Below are 27,410 nucleotides of genomic sequence, written 5' to 3' on the forward strand. Positions count from 1 at the left end.
TAATCGAAATATTGACAGCCATATAAAGATAGGTAGTAGGTAAATGTATAGGTAAATAGACGATTTACTTATGTAAATGGCCTATTTAACTATGCGGCTATTAAAGCTGTCCTTCGATAACAACACCTGTAATTTGAAAAAGACCTAAAACCGCCCATGAGTTTAGGAAAAAAAAGTGTTGTACGCACACATTAAGAGACTGCTTACTATGGCGTAAAAGTAAAGGTTTACATTTTATTTCTACGAACTTCACCATTATAAAAAATGTATTTATTAATTACGAATAGCCATCTACTGAATAATTGCAAAAATAATACAGAACGAACACAGTAAGAATCTTGAAATCGTTTAATGTCAGTGATAGTACATCACTCTTCCTTAGTCCGCAAGATGGCGTTGAATAAAATATTTCAATTCCTGGAAGATTGGTATAATTGCCAGCTTCTTATTCTATTTACAGAGAGTAAATAAATAAATACGTTCATTCCTTGGAAAATATTTCATTGATAGTAAAACTTGATGAATATTAAGTAACGGAAAACCGCTGCCTATAATTTCAAACTGAAATGCCTACTATCTCGCTTAAAAAAATCACAATTGACGTTAAAACAATCAGAAAAATATTTATAACATTCCATTATTTTCAATCATGAATAATATTATTATATCTATATGGTAATAAAGTCTTCCCACTTACTCAATAAAATTTTAATATAAATTATTATCTAGATCAGGGAATTATTATTTACGTTTTCTATCTCTATTATTTACACATTATACATTTTAAAATGTATATAAGTCAAATATAAGCAGTTTTATTTTTATTATCGATGTTATTACTTTGATAGTTTTGCTATGTTTAAAGTATAGTTTAAGTTATATTTTATAACTAAACGTGCACATTAATTACAAAGTGTAAGTTATTCCTCTTTTGTTGGGATATAATGAAGGGCTGGCAACAATGATAGGGTGTGAAATATGGCGGGTTGGCTTGTAGTGGAAGCGAGAGGTCGGGTATTGGTTTGGCATTCTAACTTCGGCAGTTTTCTCTTAGCTGACATCGGGTGCGGTGGTGTCGCAGTCGTTCGCGTTTTACCGCTAATTCTATCCCGAGTTTCCAGCGTCGATCAACGTGCTCGTCGGTAAGTCGTTTAACAAACGAAGTATTGTTAAATTTGAATTATTTACGTAAAAATAATAGCTCTTATTGGCAAAAAATCTCATACATTTGTATTTATACAAGGTGGAAACTTTACATGTGGCTACAGTTCCTTAAAATAAAAGGCAAATCTACTTACATTTACACGAAAGTAATATTATTCTATTACTCAATTTGAACGAAATATTATTGTAAGTATTTTTAAGACGCTTCGTTTTTTCTAGAATAAAGTATAGTAATTTAAATTTATAGTTACGCGCTCCTGGTAACTACTAATTCAAAATGTTATTTTTCATTTAATGCCGGTTCGATTCTTGATTACCTTTCTCAAGATATTTAACAAATCTTACAACTAATTAAAAAAATATAATGTTTCAAAAATATACCTTAAAACCTGATAAAATTAATTCAATTAATAAATTAGAAATATTAAGTATATGTAGTCTTACTATTCTCAGAGAAGGAAACTGTTATCTTTACTCAATATTGTTTTTATTATATAATTCCTTTATTAGTTACCACACAGTAATTATTTTATTAGTCTTTTTTTTTTGTATTTAATAATATTATTATATTACATTAGTGATGTTATTGTTATATATTAAAAGCAATTTATAATTAATTTTCATGTAATTCAAATCGTATGGTTTTATGACAAAAGAACTTTAAATATTTCTTTCATGTGATATAATCTGTATAAATAAAACTGAATAACTTAAATGTTTGTACGCGCATAAGTTCTAAACGACTGCACCAAATTGAATAAATTTTCCTTTTGTGTGGTCGTTATTGTCAGCAGAAAGTCTGTATGAAAAAATAGCAAATATAAAAAAAAGAATGGGTTTTCGGGTAGGTCTCGAATGGTGTATTTACTATTACACTCTGAGGGCACTCAATTGCGCAGTACTCAGGTTCTAAGACTGTATCATTATCTCCTTTTTAGGACAAAACTACGTTTTTAGGGCCGCTAATATTATAATGATTATAAATTAGCATAGCATATTAATACTTTTTATTTATAATAACAAGTAAGTTAAATAAACCTATTTTATAACAAATGATTAAAGTATATAAACTGAAACGACGTTTAGAAACCAACAAAAAATGGTTAATTAATATTACTTTTAGCGGTTTTGTGAGCACATCGTATAATTTTTATCAGATATATTCTGGGTTTAGATTTATTCGCGCTGACAGAACCGCAAGTAAAAGCTAGTCTTTAATACAATCATCCAAAAATAAACATTCCTTCGTCTTTATTTCGTAAAAGTAGTTTCGTAACGTCAAAACTCTCAACTCGGAATTTTACAGGCTTCAATAGATTTCCAAATATACTGTTCTTATATAAGTAACTGGTGATTGTCGCTTGATATTCCTTCAGATTTATTCACTGTTACGTGGTACTGAAACAATAAAACATTATATGATCCATATATCTTAACGTTAATACAGAACATCATTTTATAGTTTGTTAAAAATCTCTATATTATGTATAACAATAAATGATTTACCATTCGCTAATATACAATTTATAAAAAATATCAGGACAATAATATCACGTCATGTGACTTTAAACTTATGAAATGGTCGTTTTATTATGTTCCATCGAATTAAATTTTCATAATTTCAATAAAAAGCAACAATAACGTATTTAATTATGAAACTTACATCCTCTGTAATAATAAAATGAATGATGAGCAACAGCAGTAATTGAGAGTTAATAATTGAACGTGGAAATTTTCCTATAATTTTCCAAGCTTACAGAAAGCGAGTAAAGCTCAGAATATACGAAGGCATAAAATTAACTTACGTAAACAATCGTATCAAGTAATTGAATGCGGACATGTTTCAGTTTTATTTTCTAGTAGTTCAGAAATAGCATGTAATCGATCAGTGGTGGTGGTAGCGGCATACCAGAGATTTCTGTGAGGTTTTAGATTCAAGTCCCAGCAGGGGGACCACAATAATACACATGTACCATGAAATCCTTTGTCACAAAATGTATCGTAAAATAATGTTGAAAAAAAGTTAGTCCATTAGTTGGGCCTCTGCCAACTGTTTTGAGGATATTAGGTAGATACTAAGTATTCAGAAATATCAACTTTTTCAAACACATACTTTATTTGCGCTCTATTGTCGTATTTTCTTATTTTACTACGGTTAAAATAAATTACTATCATTTACATTTACATAAAAATATGTATAATCTTAAGAGCCTTTAAGCCAGCAGATATTTGCAATATGATTCGTTTAATAATCTACGATTTTCATCCATATTTAATACGAAAAAACTATAATTTTAATTAAGATTGCGCGCAATTATTTTAACTTAAAATAAAACATTGCTATCTAGTTTTATTTTATATCGATGTAGATTTCTTTATCTAACATATTTTTGATTCACTATGAAACCTGCGGTAGAAACAATTAGTATGACTTTAGTAATTTCGTTCTAAAATAATATTTATTTTTACCGTTTTTTTTTAAGTAAATTATAATGCTTCAGTTAGAAGCGCAAGTCATCAGCGTCAAACAATATCCAAATTTATTCATTAACATCTATGAATAATTATAGAACAAGAGCCAACAGTTTTATGACATATTATTGTAACTTTTCCTATAAATTTGTATTACATTAATATTTTTTATTGGCGTTTTATATTTATAAATTTCAAACACACTAAGCCGCTTCAGTTGCCCGTGGGCTTGCCCGGCGGGCATCTATCCCGGCATTAATACCGCACAAATGCGTCGCTAGTCAGGCCGCCGGGCTTGCCGGCACACTGTGCGCACGCGCGTTTCTCATGCGCTTTCTAGCAGTTGCTATCTTAGCGGCTTTCTAACTAACTTTGCGGCTTGTGTCGGCAGTTGATTAATGCCGCTAAACAAATTTGAATCGCACAAGGATGATGGTGATGCCGGCAGTATAGTGTGTTCGAGCCATTAAAAGTCAAGAACAAATTAATGTTTGATAATATGATTGAATAAATAGAATGATACCAATCGTTTCAAATAAAATCTAGGACATCAAACTCGCCACAATTATTTGCGCGTTCTTTAAACGGATTCGTTCATTTGGTTTTTACTAACAAAGTCGTACTGTATGAACACAATGCTTTATAAATGTAGCCCCTGCAGTCTCTACATATTATGTACCTGTAAATGTATAATGTAACCATTATAAGTTGAATATAAGTTGCCACGCCGCGGGCATGCTTCGCTGGCGGCTAAAATCGTAACGAGTACAGTTGATACATTATATAAAACCTCTAGTCACAGCGGTAAATACTTATTTTTCATATCGCATTGCTGACTACATACCCTGCAGCTATATAGTGGACATTTTCCGTTTGAACTGGGTTATGATGTTTTTATGTCCAAGAGTTATCGTCATCACATCAGCTACAATAATATCAAGGCCTTTGATAAATTATAAACATCTGGAGTTGATTCGCAAACTTAACATTATTATTAATTTGACCGAACGTACCGGTGTAATCACGCATCTATAGAAACAATTAATCCGATAATGAGTACGCATGATCAAGCGCTGCAGCTCCACTACGTTATGTCAACATTAGATAATAAGCTTTTGAATCATTTAGACACCAAGTTTCAATTTCTGCGAAACTAGATATTCGAGCATTGAATGTGAGCTAGTGATATTAATCACTATATGGTAACATATTTTGTCGGGAATTTGCCTATCTCCAAGTCTTTAGCCCGAGGCGGTTGTGAGCCGAACGCTCGCGATGACTCACAGTCGAATGCTTAAGGCAGTTTCGAAATAATTTTAGAAATGATTGTTCTGCAGATGAACGCCTCGGGTGAATTAGCCCGAGGTATCAAAAGCAGAGCTAGGTGTGCTTTAATATTGTCGGTGGAGGCAGAGGGCCGAAGGCAAGGCGCGGCGCGCTGCGGTGCCTCGGGCGCTACCACCGCTCGCGCCCGCTTCACAGTCGCCCAGCATAATATCTTCTCTTATAATATAAAATAATCATATTATTTGCATGTGAGATTTGCAACCAATATGGCAAAATAATAATTTATGACCTCAGTGCGTTTTATATGTACGAAACGCCAACGGCGATGAGTGAATCGTGATGTAGCGCATGACCAACGTTCCGGCTTTCAAATTGTCTTCGAGAATTGGGCATTTAAATAAAATTATTATTTTTGCAATTTCTTAATGTCGATTGTACTGCATGCACAAAAACTGCAAAAATTTTAAGTAACTACACATAATGGATACTTACAATTGTTTTTTATAACTAATTGCTTATGAAAAAAATACTGTTATTAGTAAAAAAATTTTTATGTGAATACCTACTCTAATATTATATAGATTAGGTCTGCTATTACTTTCTATATCGGTTTTATATAATCTGTGACAATAAGCGGCAATATTCAAAAGATTTACAATATATTGTAATTAATTTATAAATTTTCCAAAAAACGCACATATAAAGTATTTTAGAGTGATTGCATCATGTATTGTTTTTATAAAACATTCACAATAACATAAAAGGAAAATTCAATACCGGCATGGATATTTTGACATGGAATTTTTTCTAAAAGCTATTCTGTTTACTCTAAATTAATTTGCACTGAAACAACATTTGCTTGATTGCACCGTGAAGCAGAATCGACAAGCTTAATAGCTTCTGTCAGCAAAGCATCGCAAGAAAAATACTTATAAACTGAATCAAATTATGTTGTGAATAATTATTATTATGTTTCATTAACCTTGTTATGCATCAGTAATTATGGAATGGTTACGTAGTACCTATTTGGCTAACTCAGTGTTAATATTAAATATAGACTTTGTGTAGCGCACCACTAAACACTTTTCCTTTTCAGACAAAAAGAATAATTTTATGATGCTAAAATAAATGGTTTATTATTAGAAAATGAATCGATGCTAGTCCATATTGACAGTTTAATATTTTTTTTGTATGTATATATCGTGAAAAAAATTGTTTGAATTCATAAACAACTAAAAATAAATATCGGTGTTTATTTATTTATTGATAAAGACACTAAATAGAACTCAGCGAAGCAAAAAACAATAAAAATACAAATTCAAAAATATACTGGTGGTCTCTCATATGTGAGAGTCCGCTTGGATAGGTACCAACCACCACAATGTCTATTTCAGCCGCTAACAGTGTGTAGTCACTGTTATGTTCCGATTTTAAGGATATTGTAGTCAATGTAGCTACTGGACATAATGAGAGTTAACATCTCATGTCTCAGAATACTTTGTAAATCAAGGAGTTGGATGGTGGTCTACTGTTTATGAGCGGTCGGATCGCACATGGTGAACGACAAAGCGAGCTTGAAAATTAATTAATTTTCTTTTTCTTTCACGCAATAAATATATATTACAATGACAGTTTTACATAGTAAACGTACATAACCTTTAAATGTAATTTTTAACATTGAATTATAAATCCAAACACCAATATACCTACATTATGTTCGGTTCAGTATTGGTGCCTTTTGAAACTATTTACTTTTATTTGTGTCACAGCAGTTTGTTTGCCATTTGCGCGAACACCAATGATTCGTTGTTTGATTACGTTTATAACGGGTATCACGAATTCATGTATTGTATTTATTTATAACAAACCGGCTTAAAAATCAACGTGCGTTTGTGTTATCACATGCGTCTAACAATAAATGCCAGTAAAATTAAATTGCAGGTACATTGCCTCTCTTGGCAATCTAACCGATAATAAGAGCCTCATTCTTTTATTTGATTTTCCGGAAATCAGACCACACAAAGCAAGAGACCTTGATTCGACGCTAGTCGATGAGATCCTTTTGTTTTGTAAACTAAAGTTCTGGCGTCTATAAATCAGTTCACTGCTTTTGCATTTCTTGTAAACAAATAGTGCGTACACGAAATGCGCTTTCTCGTAATAGTAGGCTGAGGCCTACCCTTGCGGATATGAAATGGAGTGATTGTGAAGGTGTAAATAAAGAGGCAATACTATAGCCCTTTAGATTTACGACGAAATAATATAATTGACACCAGATTTGCAATACAATAAATATTTAATTATTTTTATATAACATATTTTTCTTTATCTAAAACTCACTTTTGGCCACGGCTCCGCCCGCGTGATAAAGTGTTTTCCGGGATTTGCCTAAAGCACTCAGGAGTAATGAAGCTGTCGATTAGAGAAAAAAAAACATTCTAATCGGTCCAGTAGATCCTGTGATACAACAACGCCATGAGTGTAAGTAAAAACAAAAAAGAAATTAAGATAAAGTATATGTAGGGCTATTTGTTTTATTTTAAAACAAGGTTGATTCATAAATAGTTAGCTTTTGCTCTCGGTTTCGGCCATGTAAGAGCGTTTTTCCGGGATAACCTGGGATATGTCCTTCCCAGGGTCCCAAACTATTTCATCGAAATGCGTTCGGTAGTTTTTGAGTTTATTGCGTTCCGACAGACAGGCGTGATGGAGGACTTTGTTATATATTATGTAAGGGTTTAACATCTTGTGTATTAATTTGATAAAAGTTTAATAATTAACTATAAAAAACAATCTCTTGCCAAAAAGGATTTGTTTACATAAAACGTAAATAAGTAAATATTTACGACAAAGCAGAGGTATAAGTTGATTCCTTCAAGATTGCACACGAAATATATTCACTTTAATTAATTTACTGCACAACTTCGACAAAGACAAAGAATGGCACAACCTTTGTCCTGACAAAGTTGGGTAATTACTGGCTGCTTTCTGCTAGAGAATAAATATTGATTTTGAAATGCAAGGAGTGCAAAAGATTGTCGTTGTAAACAAGTCAGTTAACAAACTGTCTAAGATATAACTGCCTCGAGTCAACCTAAACTATTGATAAACGGAAAGGGCGCCTTTTGCCTCTGGTGTTGCTGGCGGCCACTTTCTATTGTATTTAAATACACACGTAAAGTCTTATAGCCTACCCACTAGATAATATGTAGTAGGAGATGTGCTGAAGATACTAAAGTACCTACTCACTAAAATTGGCTTTAAGAAGTTTTGTAATATAGCTGATTCGGCACCAACACAGAAAAAATGTGCACACAAACATAAAAACATGAATTGGAAAGAAATTTGTCCTTTGCTCGTATTTTAATAATTTCTTATGTAGCTGTATATAAAGTTCAATAATTTATTGGGGTTGAATTTTGGTAAATCGTTTTAAATTAACTTACCGCCATTTTTAATAAACGATCCCAATTGCTTTTTTCAATCTATCTCTTAAATAGATCATACATAACAAAGTTTATTTGACCCACATATCTATATGAATATGTATAAAAGGAAGTTGTGTTAGTTACATTATTTAAAACTCAAGATCGACTGAACCGATTTGGCTGAAAATTGGCGGGGAGGTAGCTTAGAACCAGGAGACGGATATAGGATACTTTTACTATTATATAAAGCTGAAGAGTTTGTTTTTTTGAACGCGCTAAACTTAGAAACTACTGGTTCGAACTGAAAAATTGTTTTAGTGTTGGATAGCCTACTTATCGACGAAGGATATAAACTATATACCATCACGCTATGATCAAAAGGAGCAGAGCAGTTTTGAAACATGGTGCAAAAACGGAGAAAATGTATAACTTTTGAGAGATTATATTGCGTGCGCTGTGTAAACGGTTAAAGTTATGCAACAATTATGTATGACGAAATTATACGTCTTAAAATGTTCAAAAAATATGTTATAAAACAAAGACACCAGACATATATGGAGATTGTTGACTCTGAGAAGGTTATAAGCTACTTTCTATCCCGGAAAAATATATAGTGGGACTTATCCCGCAAAACTCCTTCACGCGGGCGAAACCGCGAGCAAACTAAGTTATAAATGACTTTGAATTGTTTATTTTCGGAAAAGGATTGAAAATTGTGATTAGAATCTTTAATTAAAAACTGCTGTTAATGTCATGCTATTTTGGGTACCTACCCCAGGTAATTGCGTTGTTTATAATAATTTCCTGTAATTTCATATATTTTAAGCTTTTATGTAAATCTAATTTTGATTTTGAATTTGAATGTGATCAAACTACTTTAACATTCAAACACCCTTGTGTATAATCCGTTAACAGTCAACGTCTTGTCCTTTACTTAAATAAAAAATATTATCATTATACTAAGCGCAAAAGCGGTATGTCAGGGAAACCTTATATCGAGATAATGGAAGTTTTGTAAATATAGTTCCATAGTTTTGTATGTAAAACTGAGATAGAGAAACTGTTTTAAAGTTTTTTTTAACTAGTTCTAAACAAGATACCGTTACTTAGGTAAGTTCATTGGATGAGTATTTATTTAAGTTATCTGACGATATAATAATTAAGATCAGTCTATATATATATAAAAATGAATCCCTATTTCCCTTGGTCACGCCATCACGCGTGAACAATTGGACTGATTTCACTAATTTGTTTTTGTTGTATTTGCTATTGTCCGGAGAAGGTTCTTATGCAAGAAAAAATTCAAAAAATTGCGCGGAAAATTAGAAAACTTAACGAAAATATTTGAGGAAAATATTAATAGTCTGAAATAACTCTCAGCGATTGACAGAATGTGCGCTGCAAATTCATAGTTAAGACGGGACAACGTCTGTCGGGTCAACTAGTATAATATAAATAAAATATGTCAAAACAAAATATTTTTTCTCTTCCTGATCAAATCGTTGCAGGAATTGTTACGTTAAATTCTTACCCTCTCACTAAGTAATAACCTTTCAGCGAGCATATGAGTTAATTAATTAATTGTGTTCATTGGACAGTAGATGGTAGGAATAGACGCGCTGTAAAATTTAATCAAACTAATGCATCTCATTGGTTAATCAAAGGCCGTCTCGGAAGTTTGCATTCGGACGTTAAAAATAGGTATTTCATTTTATGTGAAATTATATACCAGAGGACAATAAATGCAGTAAAGTAACTATTTTATTCATATTTTTGTAGATTATAAAACCACGCAACCATAAAGTTAAATTTTGCTACTCACGAAACAATTCTGAATAATCCAAAATAGAACGAAAATTGGATTCATCTTTTATCGTATTTTCATTTATTTATTGTTGTTTCGAATTTATATATACTATTATATAAAGCTGAAGAGTTTATTTGTTTATTTGAACGTGCTAATCTCAGGAATTTCAGGAAGGTTCGAATTGAAACATTATCTGTGTTTGAAAGCTCCTTTATTAGGCAAGGCTGTAGGGTATATAACATCACGCTATGACCAACAGGAGCGGGGCATCAATAAAAAATGTTGCAAAAATGGGGAAAATTAATTCCTCTTGAGAGCTTCCGTTGCGTGCGCTCACTACAACAGTTTAAGTTTTTATCCCGGGAAAATATATAGTGGGACTTTTAAACCGGAAAAACATTCTCACACGGGCGGAACCGGGGGCAAAAGCTAGTGTTCAATATATGTAACATCCGCATCTTTCTCTTTAATGTGCCACAACATTTCCCTACCTGTGATAGTCTTCATGTACCAAGAGACAAGCTTATTCCCACTTGCCTGGCATATTTCTGGACTCTTTGTTGATAATTATAAACTAAAAACCCTAATATTATTTTACACGACATCGAACGATCCCCGTGGATCGTTCGATGAACCTAGGATCTCAAAATATGTTAATCGTTCCACTACACAATTGTTCTACCGATCAGAAAGTACCGAGGGAAATTCATGCGGAGGCATTGACGTATATTCTATAAACATGAACGTCCATACAAACTAATTGTTCAAAATCACAACTAAAATGACAACCGAAACGTCACTGTATAACCTAATTATTCACTTGAGCAACAAATATTTTTACTTATTTTCCTAATATTTTTTTCAAATCCCGGCTTACACTTAGACTCGAGTTCTTATATCATGAGCGCCACTCCGTACACAACCACAAGCTGAGAATATTGACCATAATAAATTCAGTTTAAATGGATTGCAGTTCAATTCAGTTGAACACAGTGAATGTTCGGAACGCCAAATCTAGTACGTAGTACATATATGTCGATGTACTGAGGCAATTAGGAGTAAATTTTAAATAAAAAGCACAGTGTACCACAATAATAACTAAACTATCTAAAGCGCTTAATAATGTTCCGGTACTCCAATTATAAACTTCATTAACGACGTAAAACTCAATTAAAATTAGCCTTTATATCATGACTAAACAAGGTGTAAAACAATACCCTCTATTATATTAAATTATCGGGCAACACAGATCATAAATGAATTACTTTCTTCACTGAGGAAATAAGGTAAAATTCGAAATTACCTCCTCCGTCAGGTAGTGGTATTTTTTGTTTAAAAAAAAAATTGTTTTCTTATATTTAGAATAAAAATGATTAATAAAATATATTCTTTTCAACCAAAATTATTTTAACAATGTTAATTTAGAATTATAGGTCCAATACAAAATATAATAATCAACATTATTTCAAATTATTATGATTATCTATAATTGACACTTGCTAGTCCAAACACAGTTCTCAATAGCCATCCATTTTTAGCATTCCGTACCTCGAAAGGAAAATATGAAACCCTTGTAGGATCACTTTGTTGTCCTTCCGTCCGTCCATTCGTCTGTCAAGACCCTTTTTCTCAAGATTGCGTGGAGTTTTAAGCTGAAATTTATATAAAATACTTAGGTTTACTGTACCTTGGAGCTGTGAAAAAATCAAACCTCTCAGCCAACGCAATCAAAAGATACAACCGATTATGCCGCAAATTTCCGTAAATTTTTGAATCTCGCAAGGGAATCAAAACCTACAGGGTACTTCCCGTGAACTCAGGATCTTGAAATTTAGTACGAAGCAACGTCATATAGTACAGATAAAGGAAAAATTGGGGATACCGTAATTTATTTTTAGTTACATTATATAATAAAAATATAAAAAAAGTAATTAAGTTAGTACCCCTTTCCTCATAAACGCGTAGAGGTATCAAATTGAAATTCATAACAAAAACTGAAATCTATAATATCTTTAAGCTGTAACAAATTCCAACTTCTATGTCAACACAATCAAAAGAAATAGCAGTTTAAGTCGCATATTTTCAAACACGAAACTATTCGCAAGGGAATTAAAACCTAAAGAGTACTTCTAGTCGATATAGAATCTTGAAATTTGGCATAAATCAATGTTTTGTAGCACATATTATAATGGAAAAATTCCGAAAACCTTAAATTTTTAGACCTTTGTCTTTAATTTATGCTCCTCTAGCTTTCTATATTTTGATGTTATGGATTTCATTTTACAATAAAAATACCAAACTATGACGCGATTGTCGTGATGGGTGAACTTTTACTTATACACGGTCATTTTGACATTGCGTTACTAAATGAACCCAGATACTCGACTTCACCTTGCTGACATCGGGCCAAAAATCATCTTTTAATAACTAATATTTTCACGAAAAATCCTGGTTTTAAATTACAGATTTTTTTATCATTTTGTAGTTTAATGCGAATATAGCGTGTCCGTGTGTATTTCTGACTGAAAGCTTAATTTTGTCCCTGTAACGAATTCTGTTAAAGTAGTAGTAGTGGCTTTAAGGCGCGTAAAATTAAAGTTACTTTTTTTAATGTATATTTTGTTCGAAACTTACACTTTTTTATTTTACATATACGGGTCAAATAACTTATTGTAAAGTGTTATTTCCAAGTAGATAAGTATTCGGTTTCATTTAGTAACGCAATGTCAAAATGACCCTTTAATAACCATATATCTACAGGTTTGTACGGAACCCTCGGTGCGGGAGTCCGACTCGCACTTGAAATAAACCTCAACATGGTAGCTTCTTTACCCACATTGAAATCGTGGTCACAGGGCGGACAACACCACGAAGGCTGCAAAGTTTTCGAAACGTCGCAAGAATTATGGGACATAGAAGTCCTTCTGAGCCGATTCATCTGAGTAAAGAAATGCTCTGGAAGCAGATAATATTTATCAATAAAATATATTAATATATTTTCACATATAACTTACAGGTAATGCATACAATAGTGTAATCCAAAAGTTAAGATGTAATCTATTATTCTACGACGTAGTCGTAAGGACTGTAATCCCGCATGCGCTGTTGCGTCATTACATATTTTGTCACTGTATTGCCCAATACTTATGCAGCAAAACGACGCGCCCTCGATAGCGATTTTTATTACGTTGAAAAATGTTGGATGTGCTGGTAGAGTACATTGTCACAAATTATAAATTTGCCTTGCAGTAAACTTGTTCGTCTGCGCTGTCGGCACTACGTAAGTACTCTTAATTCAAATTTAGTATTAAGTCAAATTACTTACTAAGGATGTTTTTGTAATTTGCATTTGCAATTTGCAAAATTTGCCATCCTCCAATTCATGTTTGTTGATTGGATAACATGGGCTTACTATAGCTATAAGTTATAATATTTAAATTATTGTAATCGTAGTATTAAGTCTGCTGGAAAACCTTATAAATATTTTATTTATATTGATCAACGATCAAACGGTACACCGTTTACATAAAATATGCATACGTTTACGTATACATTATAATAAAAGAACTGAATTTGAACTACTATAGTTGATACAAATTTTTTAACGATGCTCTGTTGTTTTGAGGTTTGATAGCCAGTAAAGTACGGTAACGTTGGTCGGGTCCACTTTCCCTCTATATTTTCTTGGTATTGAGTTCTATTTTTTCGTCGATCAGTTTATATCGCGTCAGTTTATTGAAATCTTTATCAGTCATCTAGGGTTAAATAATATTTATTGCTCTTGTTTCCAACATAGGCACAAAAAATACTTAAATTATAATAAGAAAATAGGTGATTCTAAAAGTGTATAGCGGAATAAAATTATTTTGTGCATAGCGTTTTCACTTTGGCGTTGCATTTATCTCTGAATATTCGTTTTGTCCTCAAACAAAGTTTTACCCGGGATCTGTTCGCGCTTGGCTCGCTCCGCCTCCAGGCAGTAATTACAATTGGAATAGAAGGACGGACCAACCGCGGGCTACGCCACTGGCTCGCTCGATTCTTTGTACAAACGCTAACTAAGAGAGAGCAAACCACAAATGAATAAATTAAAAATAATATCTGGTGCCGCAAATATTCCATTTTACGACTAATGTAAAGGGAAGGTATGCATTCACTATGACAGTGGTCACACAGCAAACGTCAGATAATATTATAAACTCTCCAAAATGTGTATGTAATAGCCCCTCTGAATAAAAGGCATAAGTTTGTTTTATTAATCTTGGACCTGATTTCCAGACTTATAAAATTGAAGTGACGGAACGTAAGTAGTTTTCGAGAACAAAAAATTGCGTAATTTTATTAGTTTTTGATTTTTTTACTTTAAATGACGAGACGAGCTTGCCGTTCGCCTGATAGAAGGCGATACGTCCGCCTATAAACGGTACAAACACCATCCAACACCTTGAATAACGAAGTATTATTTGGTATTCCACTGCGCTGGCCATCCTAAGACATGAGATGTTAAGTCTTATTATAGCCAGTAGTTACAATGTTCTTGCGATTGCAGACGTTAATGTATCTTATTGAATTATAATTATATCACACAAAGTTTTAATACGAGAACTGATAAAAGTGCGCCAGTGGCATAGTTGTGTCACAGTACGACTGCAGCGCTGAGGTTTCGACTTCGATCCTTCGACTGTTTAAAAGTGGCGTAAAAACATATTTATCTAATGGTGGTGTGGTGTTGCTACTGAATACACCGTAAGTTTTCCATCATGCGGGCAAATTGCTCGTCTCAGTTTTATAAAAAAATATATATTTAACACATGTCACTAGTAAACATATCAGCGGATGTCTCTTGAAACTGTTGCCTGATTCCGAACAGGGGAAGTGCGCTCGTTCACGTAAAGCCGGAAACACGGTACAAGATTCCTTCGAACTTACACGATGATCTATTAGATTAATTGTTAGGAATTAATTTGAAATTATAACATTTAAGATATATATTTTTTGGTATGGTTTAGTGTTAACCATGTTATAGTCAAAGTCCACAGAATAATTAATGATAATTTATGGTTTTTTACTGAAAGTCAGACTCCTAATTACGTATATACTGAAAAAAAACAGGAAAACTCACATCACGCCTAGCTTTATTCTTGATGGGGTAGACAGAAGGGCCACTATTTACCCATCATTCACCAAGTGTTCAATCCCACAAGGTGATAGATGTCGCGTCTATCGCTAGATCGAGTGTAAATTTTAGACTCTAGGCTGATGCTAAGAAGAAAAACGAAATATCATTTTTTCTGGACCGAATTTGAATTTGGGACCTTAGGGCGATATCGCACGGCGCACGATCTAAAGTTATGCCATCGAGACAGGCAATATACCAAACAATACAAAATCAGTAAAAAAAATTATACAAAAGACTAGTCCGTATCCTTCAGAACTTCATGATAAAAATCGAATACGCAGGAATCAATAAAGTTCTTCTCTTCTATATAATAAGTTTACCGCCATAATGCCTAATCAATCTAACATAGGTCAACTGAGTTCAAATGAAAAAGTGTTGAATATTTGATGTAAATGCTTCATGTTTCAAATTGTCAACAAGATATTATGTCTTCGTTGACTGTTGTGTAAATTTGGCAAATTCAGGGGCCTTATTCTCTATCCCGCACGTTATTTTGACAGTGTGTAACAAGCACGTAACACAACGCATCATGTTTAGGACTATAGAAATTTGGCTTACAGAATACCATTCCACACACATTTCTCGAAGATAACATGACACGGCCGCGTTACGCGTTTACACTATCATACAGAATAAGGGCCCAGTTTAATACAGATATTTGGAATTGTTCTCGTGAAGTGATATTTGCGTGAAAACAGTTTATAATAAAAAAATAATTTAAAGAAAATGTTAACTCTTTATACTTCGGAGTAGAACATGATTCGCGTATTTTCCTTTTAGTTCAGTTACATCCTCTATCGTTAGATACGATTTTTAGCATTTCATCCCGAAAATCCCAATAAACTTTGAGCTACGCAACACCTACGAGGTTCACGTTTTAATCAAAGGATTACAGTCCCTATCGCTTTCGTTTATCCACATAGTTTATTACACTCTGTGTACACTTGCAACTCCCTTTTGCCCAGTCGAGTTTTTTTTTTATTTTCGTCGTCCGCCGTACGCGGTCAGCATACACGGTCAGTCACGTGGATAAAAATATGTCATTCGCTGTAAACTTTTGTCCTCCCATATATATTTCCGTGTGTCGGGTTAGGCGACTTGATCAAATACCGAGTCACTCATGCAGCGACAAATTAGTTTATAATTATATAAACGTATACTTTTTATTATTATATAGGTAAAGCTGAAAATAATACTTTCGTTTTTGAGTCCGTTAAGAAAAACACTCGTTCGATACAATAGCTACTGGTCAGAAAGCTAGTAAATGTCTGTAATGTGAAGCCCCAAAATTAGATTTGTTCGAAATAATATGGGAAAATTTTTTTAAAGATTAGTTTTACAGATTTTTTACTTGTTTAGTTTAATAAAGATTCGATTTAATTTCTCCTCGTGCCAGAAAACCAAAGTATTTAGGAATATTTGCATAACCATATTGTGCATTTAAATGTGTCATTGGACTAACATTTCCTAAAATAATATAATTTATCATGTGTATTGTTTATTTAATAATATAGTTTTTAATGAAATGTTATATTATATTTGATATTTTTCTATTTGATATGTTAAGTATTTCTTGGTTAAATTAAAATAAAACCCGGACAATATTTTATTACAATAGCGTATATTTAAATAAATTAAATCACAAATACCCGTTACAAAGAACAAAACTGTGTTTGACATCGAAAGTAAAAACATCATTTTATTTGCATAATGAAATGACACCATTATTTAACGGCAATGCGCATTATTCTGTACAAATAAAATACCCAATCTTGATAATTGGTAAGTTTGCGGCTACATTAATGCTTTATCGAATTTTTAATTTCTACACAAAATAATTGCATTATTCCGGCCTTTAATAATTAATATTTATATCTATTATTAATTTATTTGTACACTTATTACATATTAAATAATAATGTAATATTGCGTTTTGTGACGATGCGCGCGCATCGAAAATATTTACTCTCATCATTTTTTTCCTAACCCGCCAAAAGACATATAACAAATAAAAAAAAATGCATTGTCATCTCTAATATTAACAATTATATAAAGGCATCTTGGTTACGGACCTAGCGCTGAGTACGTTAGCGCGGTGGACTGAGGCCTAAACCCTCTCAATAGCTGAGAATTGAGAATTGAGCCTAGTAGGGGAATAGTATAGAATATAGAGCTGGTTTTATTGTCTATGAAAGACTTCTTTCGCCTAAATAATTTATAAACGACGAAAAATACGTATAACTAAGTGATATTAAGAACAATAGACTACAATTGTCATCTTTAATAACTTCACGCCAGTGTTCCAATAAATCCTATGCCTAAGGCGCATGTAAACTGTATTTTTAAGGTTCTGTTATAAAAACTAAAGTTAAAATATTGTGTGCCGACTGCACCGCCACGGGCCTTGGTAGTGGCCGCAGGGCGCGCACGAAGCACGACGGCATCCACGCCTTTCCTTCACGGACGCTAATATTTGGTCAGTCTTATCGAAATGCCTAACCATATTCTGATTGTGTACTCATACATTATGTATATAAGTAGTATACAGATATATAAACATTATGCTAAAGAAACTACGTCTTATAATAATGATATATAATTAAGAAGAAATTAGTTCAAACATTAATAATGAATCTTCTTCACAGTTATCATATTTTTCAATTCAAATATTTTTATATTACAAATATATTTCCGAATTCTTTAATGCAATTATTGTTGTAGTTAATCAATTTAACAATATTTCAAAAATGATGAAACGTGGATATAGAAAGCTATTATTACTAAATTACTTTTGAAGCAAGCATATCGGAATTACTTCATCTACATTACAATTTTAGACATAATCGCGACTCTATGTTTGTATAATAACCACAATAGGTACATTATATAATTGAGTTGTTTGTAATTTCGGTCATAACCATGTTTTATAATAATATCGCCGGTTGAAAGGCTAATTGACTTAAACGAATTTTTTTTTTTTGCCACACTAACGTCATACGTATTTAAAAGCACTTTTTCTATGTCTTTTTAACCTTAATAAGAATATTCGAAATATGTGCTTTAGTCTATTACCCTTTCAACCGTCGATATTGTTGTAACCTTCCTGAGAGCAATCATTCCACAAAGGTCGCTCGTTTTGGAAGGCCTGACGCATTACTCTAGCTGGGATAGAAAGAAGCCTTCTTCTCAGGATCTCAAACTATCCATATGATGTATACTATAATGATCCATATACTATAAATTTTATTGAAATCCTTTGAGTAGTTTTTGGGCTTACCAAGTTCGGAAAGGAAATCAGATGTTGCGGGAGACTTGTTTTTCAATTCGAACCAAAAGTTCCTAAGATTGTCACGTTCTAACCAACAATTCTTTATCCACTAGAATTAAGGTAAATATATTAAATAGTAGTCAACTCCCCAATTGCTAAATTCCATTCAGATCCGTTTAGCAAGTTCTGAATTACATCCAACAAACATCTAAACTTCCATGCATTTCACATATTCTCGCATTTATTTTTACATAATTGAGATAAAATGGATTAAACACCCTATCAAGTGTTAATAGAGGCGGTGTAGCGAGCAAAAGCTAATTAAAAAGTCACCTTTTTATCTTGTCGAACGTTTTAAAATATTTTACAGTTCGTTAAAAATCTTTGCATTAATAATTCTACTTTATTCTACTTCGACTGAAACTGGATTACATTACTCGTCTTTGGAAATACATAAGCATGAGCCTGGTTTCTCAACTACAAGATTTTTACTGCTTCTCCTCTTATGATGATGTCTATAATAATATCGGGATAGTAAAATCAAAACACGTACAAGATGTGCCTAACCTTGATAAATAAGTTAAGTTCTACAGCAATGTTAAGTACTAGTGCTTACGAGAATCCCTTAAGGCTGACGCCTTCGACACGTGTGTTTGACACGGCAGTTAGTATTAAAGTTCAGAATACTTATAGTTTGCAATTTAAAATACAGTAGCACCTCGTTAAACACTTCATAATTACGAAGTTACTCAACTTATCCGTCGCTTATTTTTTAATAGAGATCATAGCATTTATAAAAAATGTTATATCATATATAAAACGTCACCTGATGTTAAGTAAAAATCCAAAAATCCAAAAAACCTAATCAATTGTGTGTGAAAAATATATGCGAGACAAAGGAGAGTAATTTCGGCTTCAACAAATCCCACTTATTACCATGCTTATTACAAATCCACACATGTGAAAAGCAACTGCATTGACTGTACTGTTTATGCCAAATACACAACAAAGGAAAATTTACGTGTAATAACCTCGTATATTGAGTGATTAAATTCTGGATGTAATTATTTAGCCATCTTTATCAGGTATAATTCAATGAAATTGTAATAGTATACTAGCATATTGTACAATGTACATCTATATCGTACTCGTTAAAGGGAATAATTAATCCTTTTGCTAGATGAATATACATTATTGAGATCATGGATACATTTAGCTTAGATATGGTAGTGGATTATAAGTGTGTATCAATCTATATAACAAGTTTATTATTTAATCGCATTTGTGATGTTCCGATTAAAAATATAATTATTTAAATAGATTTTTGTACTTTTAGCTTTCATTATGATAGAGCTGGCTTATGCATCTTCAAAAAGTCCTTATATTAAAATAAATAAATTAAATTGCTTTATCACTAGGTATTGCGCGTGACTTCAGTCGCCTAAACAACATAACTTTTTAAAGGAATCATAATAAGAATGGGATCAAATTCCAATAAAATACCTGGAATGAGTGTAATTAGATATATCTGTTATCGTTATGTCTAACGTTGAGTGACGTGTTAGCTCCAATCATCGCATATCGTGTAATCCTAGCAAGTGGAATGGGTTGCCGTAATAGATATTACAATACAGACAAGCCAGACTTTTTGATGTGTTGTTTTACCCTTAACTTAGCAGTTCAAGGTACAGGTATATAGTTCTTGAAATTAAGCAAAAAATATATTTATGATTTATTACTTGCTAAGAGTGTTCAAAATCATGACTGTTTTAATTTTCACTTTCGTAGATGGATTCTTTATATAACCTTTATTTAATTAACATAATAGTTATGAAAATGTATTGTAAGTCAGGTATTTCATTTATAAATGCATTATATTATTTTAAGTCAAATGTTTTAGACTTTATGATTTACTCAAGTTTTTGTAAATCTTTAAGATTATCACAAAATGACTTCAAAATTGTTTGTTGCAAATGACATACAATGTTACCTCGTTGAATGTTTTATGTCATTCAAGTAGGATCACCTCCTAATTTGTATGCCTTAACATCTCATCTCGAAGTAACAGCATAAAGCTTTACCGAACAATTCTTTATACACTATAGTTTCTGGGTTGCATTATTCCTGTTAGAATGGCTCTTACCAACAGATAAAGGGACACTACCATCATATCAGAGCAAATCCAGTGACGATTAGAAATGTTCATTTGCTTGATTTAAAAAATTACCGTCAATTTATAGTCAAAACGTTATCAGTTTACAGTCCAGAATTAAAGCGTGTCGATAATCTGGGATTGGCTTTGTTTATTGCTCTGGCTCGTTTCCAGTGATTAGGTATAAGTATTTCGGCTGTCGCAGAGCAGGCAAACAACCCGGGGCATATTTATAATGAAACCAGACAGGTAAGAGTGGCTTGCTCTCGCGACGTTACGCCCTCTAGCGGCTCACTGCTGCTACATATTATACAGTAGCGGAATATCTGCTACTTGATTTTACAACTGGTTCCTTCATGAATGTTAATTATTTCATGATTTATAGTTTCAACTTATGCTTTTTTTATCGCTGCTTACTTACGCATTCGGGGCAAAGCATTATGGGTATAATATTTGATTATCCGGCATTTTTTAGGTCCAGAATGCTAAATTGTAGTAATCTTTCAGTACACTTGCGTAACTGTATGTGTCGCAAACACGGCGTAAGTAATAATAAAGAAAGTAGACCTTTTACTTCACAAAAGCTGACTTAGCTCCTGAATAGAACGTTAGGTGTGAAATGCCGAGATAGGTCGCCAGCATGCGTCTGTGTTAGAGATGCATTCACAGATAAAAAAATTCAAGTCGACTTAACCAGTACCACGCTTGGGAATTTTTTATACCACAAAACATAAAGTTTAAGTTGTAGAATATAAAAAATAAAATATATTGGTAACATTTTCGACAGTATTGCGATTTATTCGATACCTGTGTGAAAATGTGAATATGAAAGCCTATATTCTGTATGAGCACGATGGAATTCGACGAAATTGTAGTTTTAAATTGATAGCAAAGAATGCCGTGGGAGCGCAGGCAGTGGGTCGCGGATGCTCCCACGCTGAAGGCGCGCCTGCCACCTCACGTCTACGCTGCACTTTTACATTAAGACAACGGTCAAATTACCCATACATGTGCTTTATATAAATTTGGTTATATATTTCCAAATTAAATCCATATAATATAGATTTTTCTCCTACTAACATTAATACATATAGCTGATAGCATAGCATCACGTCCATATCTTTGTTCAGGTGTAAGCAAGGTGGTCATCATCCATGTAATAGGGCGAAACTGTTTCTTTTAACTAAACTAAATTCTAACTCCATGCTGATACTGAGCAGAAAATCCCATTATCACTATCCAACACGAAGATTAAAATCGATATCTTAGCTGTGGACGGCACCGAGGCAATTCTAACCTCACTAATCACTTTATTTGTTCCAGTTCACAATGTTACCGGTAAAGCCAGGCAGTCCGCAGCCCGATGGGAGTTGTATGGACAAGAAACCCATCGCGGGCATACCTCGTGTAGCAGTGACCACCAAGTTTAATGCTCCCGTGCATATAGACGTCGGTGGGACTATATACACGTCATCTTTGGAGACGTTGACCACGTAAGTATATTTGAATTTGTACGCAGGCACAATAATAATTATACGTCAGCCCTTAGGACATGTTTATGCAGAAACATGCCACATATCATGCAATAATGATGATCGTTGTGAAACGTGCGACAGAATATCATGCATCGTGTGACGATCTGGTGCAGATTGTGGCATCGTAATATATTTACTAAAATTGCTGTATTACTTTACTTTTTACAAAACTCTTATTTATTTATGTTGTGTCTTGTTTTATTTAGTTATTTTAGTTTCACGCAAATCAGATTCCGTTACAGATACGTAATTCATTATAAAATGGTATGGTAATGGTAGCTTCACTGGAACGTATTTTCTCGTTTGTGGAACATATGCCTGGTAGCTATGTAACTATCGTACATATGGTTTTTAAATGTTTCCTAATGAAATTAGTAGCACACGACAAACAACATGTGCCACAATATCATGTTACAATGTATCAATATACAAATTTATGTTATAAACATTCGTACATTTAATCAATTCAAATATCATAGGCCTGATAGACCGTTCAAATGAAAAAGCTATGAAAATACTTAAATGTAAAAAGTCATAATACATAGCAATAGTTAATGTGAGTACATAGGTATTTAAGGTTGTAAATAAGCTTGTTTTTATGTGGCCCGGCGTAGCTTGTCGATGAGAGAGCGCTATAGAGCGGCAAGCCTACGGCGTGGCCGCGGGGCTCACGGGATGCTGAGTTTTGTGCCCCCGCCTGGCCATTCTTACACCCTCACTCGGTCCCTTAATCATCTCACTCGAGGGCACAACAGCAAATATATCGTCGATTTTACACCTGTACATTTGGAACGCTTTCTTTAGTGCTGTCTTAGATTTGTAGAATTAATATTTTATTGTACTTACGTCTACCATGATAGTTGAAACCAGTGGTTTATAAAATGATTGTAATGTAAATCAATATCAATCATTATATTTATTAACTTAATTTGCAATTATAAGTGTAGATTTTTTTTTGCAGTGCAGTTATTTTAAGTTATAATTATTTACTCGTAGTAATTAGTGTTCTTTCATCGTAAAGGACGGAGTTTGTTTTCAAATAGCTTTTCATTTGTTTTATAATATCCCGCCATATAGTTTTATACTGAAGTCAGCGTCACATACTAGGCGCTGCTCCCGGCCCTGCCCGTGTTATAGATCTCAGCCAGATCTGTCGACGGTTTATGCTTCTAATACTTCTTTACAAAATTTAGATATTTTGCATAAGATTTATTTTATTGTTTCCAGGTATCCTGAGTCCCGTCTAGGCAAAATGTTCAATGGCACTATTCCAATAGTGCTCGACACGCTCAAACAGCACTACTTCATTGATCGAGACGGCGGAATGTTCCGTCATATTCTCAACTTCCTTCGCAACAAGAAACTGCTTTTGCCCAATGATTTTCCGTACTTGGATCTGCTGCTTCATGAGGCTCATTACTTTGAACTGGATCGTATGTATTCATTTCTTGCTATGTGACACTGAATGTTTAATCATTATCGAAATATGTTGATAAGCTCGCTTTATTGTATATAAAAAAAAATGCGTTTGGCGAATGTGCATATACCTACGTACTATACTAATTGATATACCTTCAAATATTAAAGTATGTTGTTTATACGTGTGGGGGGAGGAGGGGAGGGTAGGGGGTAATACAATATTAATAGGCATTGTTTGTAAATCTTGCCCAATATTAACACGTCACTCACTTGCAGCAATAGATAATATGTTTGTGCGGAACATAAATCTCAATGATTTAATAGGTTAAATACAGCAACGCTTTCAATACAATATATCAATCAACACACATATATGTATAATGTGATATTAATAAATAATTATGCGAAATATAATTAAATGTAACGAAACAAAAAATAATAATAATACAGTAAACTTTTTAAAATCAGATATATACTACGTAAGCTACATCTGTTTGTTTCCGTTCTCCATTAAAACATAATTAACGTATCGGAGAATGTAAACATGTATTTTTCATTTTATTTACAAGTTAAGTTTACTTACTATTTTCAAAGCAACCTTTGCGAATTTATTTATTTTTCCTTTTATTTAGTTTTTTGGGGATAATGTAGAGTTAATTAAAACTTTGTTTTGTTCGTTCTACTGTGCAAAGCGAATTATCAATGAGCTAGCTTTTGTTACAAACATTGTTTGTACTGCATTTCACAGTATGTTTTGTGATTTTTTTGCGAAATGTATTTGCTCTTAGCTATAATAGTAGACCTGTTTCTTACCTTCCATGCAGGTATTCTTTCAAAAGAGAGGAATCATTTTTAGAATATACAGAGTTCGCTACGCGTGGCTTGCTTTGACTGATATTTCAACACATATTAGATGTGTCGCATATGAATTCTTACATCTCGAACTACACCTGGAATTACAATTTCAATAAGGCTTATTAACAATTTTTATTGTCAATATATATTTAAATGTTTTGTAATGTGTATGTAATTTTGAACAACTAATATAGACCGGCGCCACGGTTGCAGCCAAGTTTTAATATAGACGGGGTTTCAAGAAAAAAAAATGCATTGAATGATATTCATATTCATTAAAAAAACCAGAAGATTGTCAGTCTTTAAAGTCTAAAACCAATCAATTGTTAATTGAACAAAGTTTATTGAGGGAACACCGGTCCCCTCCGGCTACGTTCATGAACGGGGGCAACAACCTGTAGCATCAGACACATCATAGCTAACTGCATGACTTACCCGCTGCGCCTATTCTCCTATAATTCAAAATACTTCGCAAACAAACATACCAGTGACATTTCCATTCACCTCATGGTTGTTTGATAATTTCAGATATGGTGTTCGCTGTATCAAAGCTGAAAAACGTTCGTGAGGGCCGCAGCGAGCCAGAGTGGCACCACGCGTCGGAGAGACTCAAGAAGGAGACTGAATTCCTTTTTCAGGAGAGGGATCGGCTGCAGCAGCGGTGGTCTTGAAACGAGGTAATGAAATAAACATCTTTGAGTAAAGTCTCAAAATTACGGATACCGGATATATATAGGCTGCCCGAGACAGGGTTGGTTAGTGTTCATTCCAGGATGCTCATGTTAATCAGTGGACTGCGATAAGAAGCGGTGGTTCTTAGGTTCAATAATATTTTTAAAAATAAACATTACTGTAATCTTATTAATCACATAATTTTGTAATTAAAACAATGGCAATATCTTATCGATATTTTTAGTCTATCTCTTAATTGAGTTCAACGTAGGGCACACGACATATCTCTAATGTTTTAATAAAATATCGTCTGTCGACATATTTCTATGTAAAAATACATAATAATAATTATTTCTTTTCTTTTTCAGGCCTGCCAGTCCGACGAACGTAAACGACGCCGAAAGACCTAAGATGGTGGTTATCAAAAATATGCACTGAATATTTGTTCGTAGATCGCAATTGCTGAATGTTTTTGTTACTGCTTTCTAATTGATGTAATATTGAGAATTATGTTTCGCTCTTGCTAATTGTTATTTAAATCAGATCTTGTATACAATCATAGACTATGCGGAATAAATGTGTTAGTGGCATCATGATATTAGAGATAACACTATTATAAGTGTTGCGTTTATACAGAAGCTATTTAATTTATATTTTCAACCAAGTAATCACTAAACTCCACGGAAAATAAATAAAATACCGCTAATATACTAAGTTTGAAAGTTAAAATAGATTCCTTTTGAAAGCGCTAAGAAAATATAAAAACTAGGCCAAAAAATAATACTGAATGTATGTATGTAGTAATGAGTTATTTGAAGGGTATCATGTACACACGTTATTTATTACGAACTTAAAGTATAGTCTGAGTTTAAAACTTGTTAATTTACAAAAATATGTTGCTTGTTTATTTTGGATTTTAGAATGTGTTGTTTCACTTAAAATATATTCGATAGGTGCCGTAATGTAGTTATTATCTGTGTAGAGAATCTTAAATTGTATTGTATATGCTTGACTTTATTGCATTTAAGTTAGACCCAATTGATTTGGTATTGATATTGTTCTAACTGCACCTTTTAATCAGACTTAACGCCTTAGTATGCCGTAACAAACTGCAAGAAAACAAAATATACCCATCAATTTGTTTCATGGCAGTCAATAATGACTTCAAAACATTTTATTTCGATTTAAACGAATAGAAAAAATCAACATATTAATTGAGGCCATATTTAGGAGCTCAGTATTAATCTTCTTACTTTCGTCACCAACTTATGTTCTTTTGTGAATGTAATAGTACATTATGTAAGTTTTCAAGTTCCTTATCAATAAAGTAAGTTGAGTTAAATAAAAATAATTCTGATTTAAAATAGATAAAATTAAATACCACCTTATTCATAGACGTTATTTATCTAAGGACGGAGCTCTGCTGTAATAACAGTCTGTTTCTCAACCTAGTTTATCTGACAGCTTGCTGTTTGTTTAGCTTTGTTTATCTAACAGGCAACTAGATTCAAGTAGTATCTCAATATTAGCCAATCACAACGGCCCTATGTCTACGCACTGCAAAGGCTGCCATGCCGTCAGCACTGAGAAATAGACTTGTTATCACAGCAATGCTCTGTCCTAAGATAAATAACGTCTATAAATAAGGGAGATAGATTTTAGATACTGTGTTTTTTTTTTAATACGCTTGTAGCTAATTCGTGTATTTTTTGTTTATTCGAACTTATTTAAGTCACGGTATACCATAGTAAATAAAGAATAAGATACGAGTTCGACTCGATTAAGGTTAACTTAGTGCTATTTAGGAAATTGCAATAGGCTAGATATCTTATTGCATTCTCCTTAAATTCAAACTTGCATTAGTATTTAATTGGCATTTTTTAAACAACATCTTAATGTCTGTAATCATTACCATAAAAATGAATTGTATCTTATTATTGGCAGAACACAACGAAAAAAAATTAACGAATAACTTGGAAATGTTATTCTCTTAGATGTACAAGGGACTTAGTTAAATGGAGCTTATAACTTTTACACTTTAAGCATTGTAACCCCTACATCCCTAATATTTATAGCATTTTTTATATATATATCTAAAACAGATAATTATTTCACAACCTCTGATTAGTTTAAAAACTAATATTATTGGTAAAATATTTTACTATAATTTAA

The 27,410-nt window shown here is 32.9% G+C and overlaps 1 protein-coding gene across 2 annotated transcripts; it reads left to right on the forward strand.

Annotated features, from left to right (window-relative positions):
- Positions 1-1,036: 1,036 nt before the first annotated feature.
- On the forward strand, positions 1,037-26,636 carry LOC115441163 (BTB/POZ domain-containing protein KCTD1). Of its 2 annotated transcripts, none has more exons than XM_030165817.2 (5): positions 1,037-1,142; positions 22,081-22,250; positions 23,520-23,725; positions 25,095-25,243; positions 25,607-26,636. In XM_030165817.2, the coding sequence occupies exons 2-4, from the start codon at positions 22,087-22,089 to the stop codon at positions 25,235-25,237; spliced, it is 513 nt and encodes a 170-aa protein (XP_030021677.1). In that variant the 5' UTR covers positions 1,037-1,142; positions 22,081-22,086; the 3' UTR covers positions 25,238-25,243; positions 25,607-26,636. The 2 variants fall into 2 exon arrangements, with proteins under 2 accessions (XP_030021677.1, XP_030021678.1); XM_030165818.2 differs by lacking the exon at positions 1,037-1,142 and adding an exon at positions 13,351-13,438.
- The last annotated feature ends 774 nt before the right edge of the window (positions 26,637-27,410 follow it).

Source organism: Manduca sexta, chromosome 27 (assembly GCF_014839805.1).
Source record: "Manduca sexta isolate Smith_Timp_Sample1 chromosome 27, JHU_Msex_v1.0, whole genome shotgun sequence".
Classification (NCBI taxonomy): Eukaryota; Metazoa; Arthropoda; class Insecta; order Lepidoptera; family Sphingidae; genus Manduca; species Manduca sexta.

Excerpts from the sequence above, each read along its gene's own strand:
- LOC115441163 (XM_030165817.2), top strand. The coding sequence starts at position 22,087 with ATGTTACCGGTAAAGCCAGGCAGTCCGCAGCCCGATGGGAGTTGTATG. Across the intron at positions 22,251-23,519 it reads TCTTTGGAGACGTTGACCAC|GTATCCTGAGTCCCGTCTAG; the intron begins GTAAGTATATTT and ends TATTGTTTCCAG. Across the intron at positions 23,726-25,094 it reads TCATTACTTTGAACTGGATC|ATATGGTGTTCGCTGTATCA; the intron begins GTATGTATTCAT and ends TGATAATTTCAG.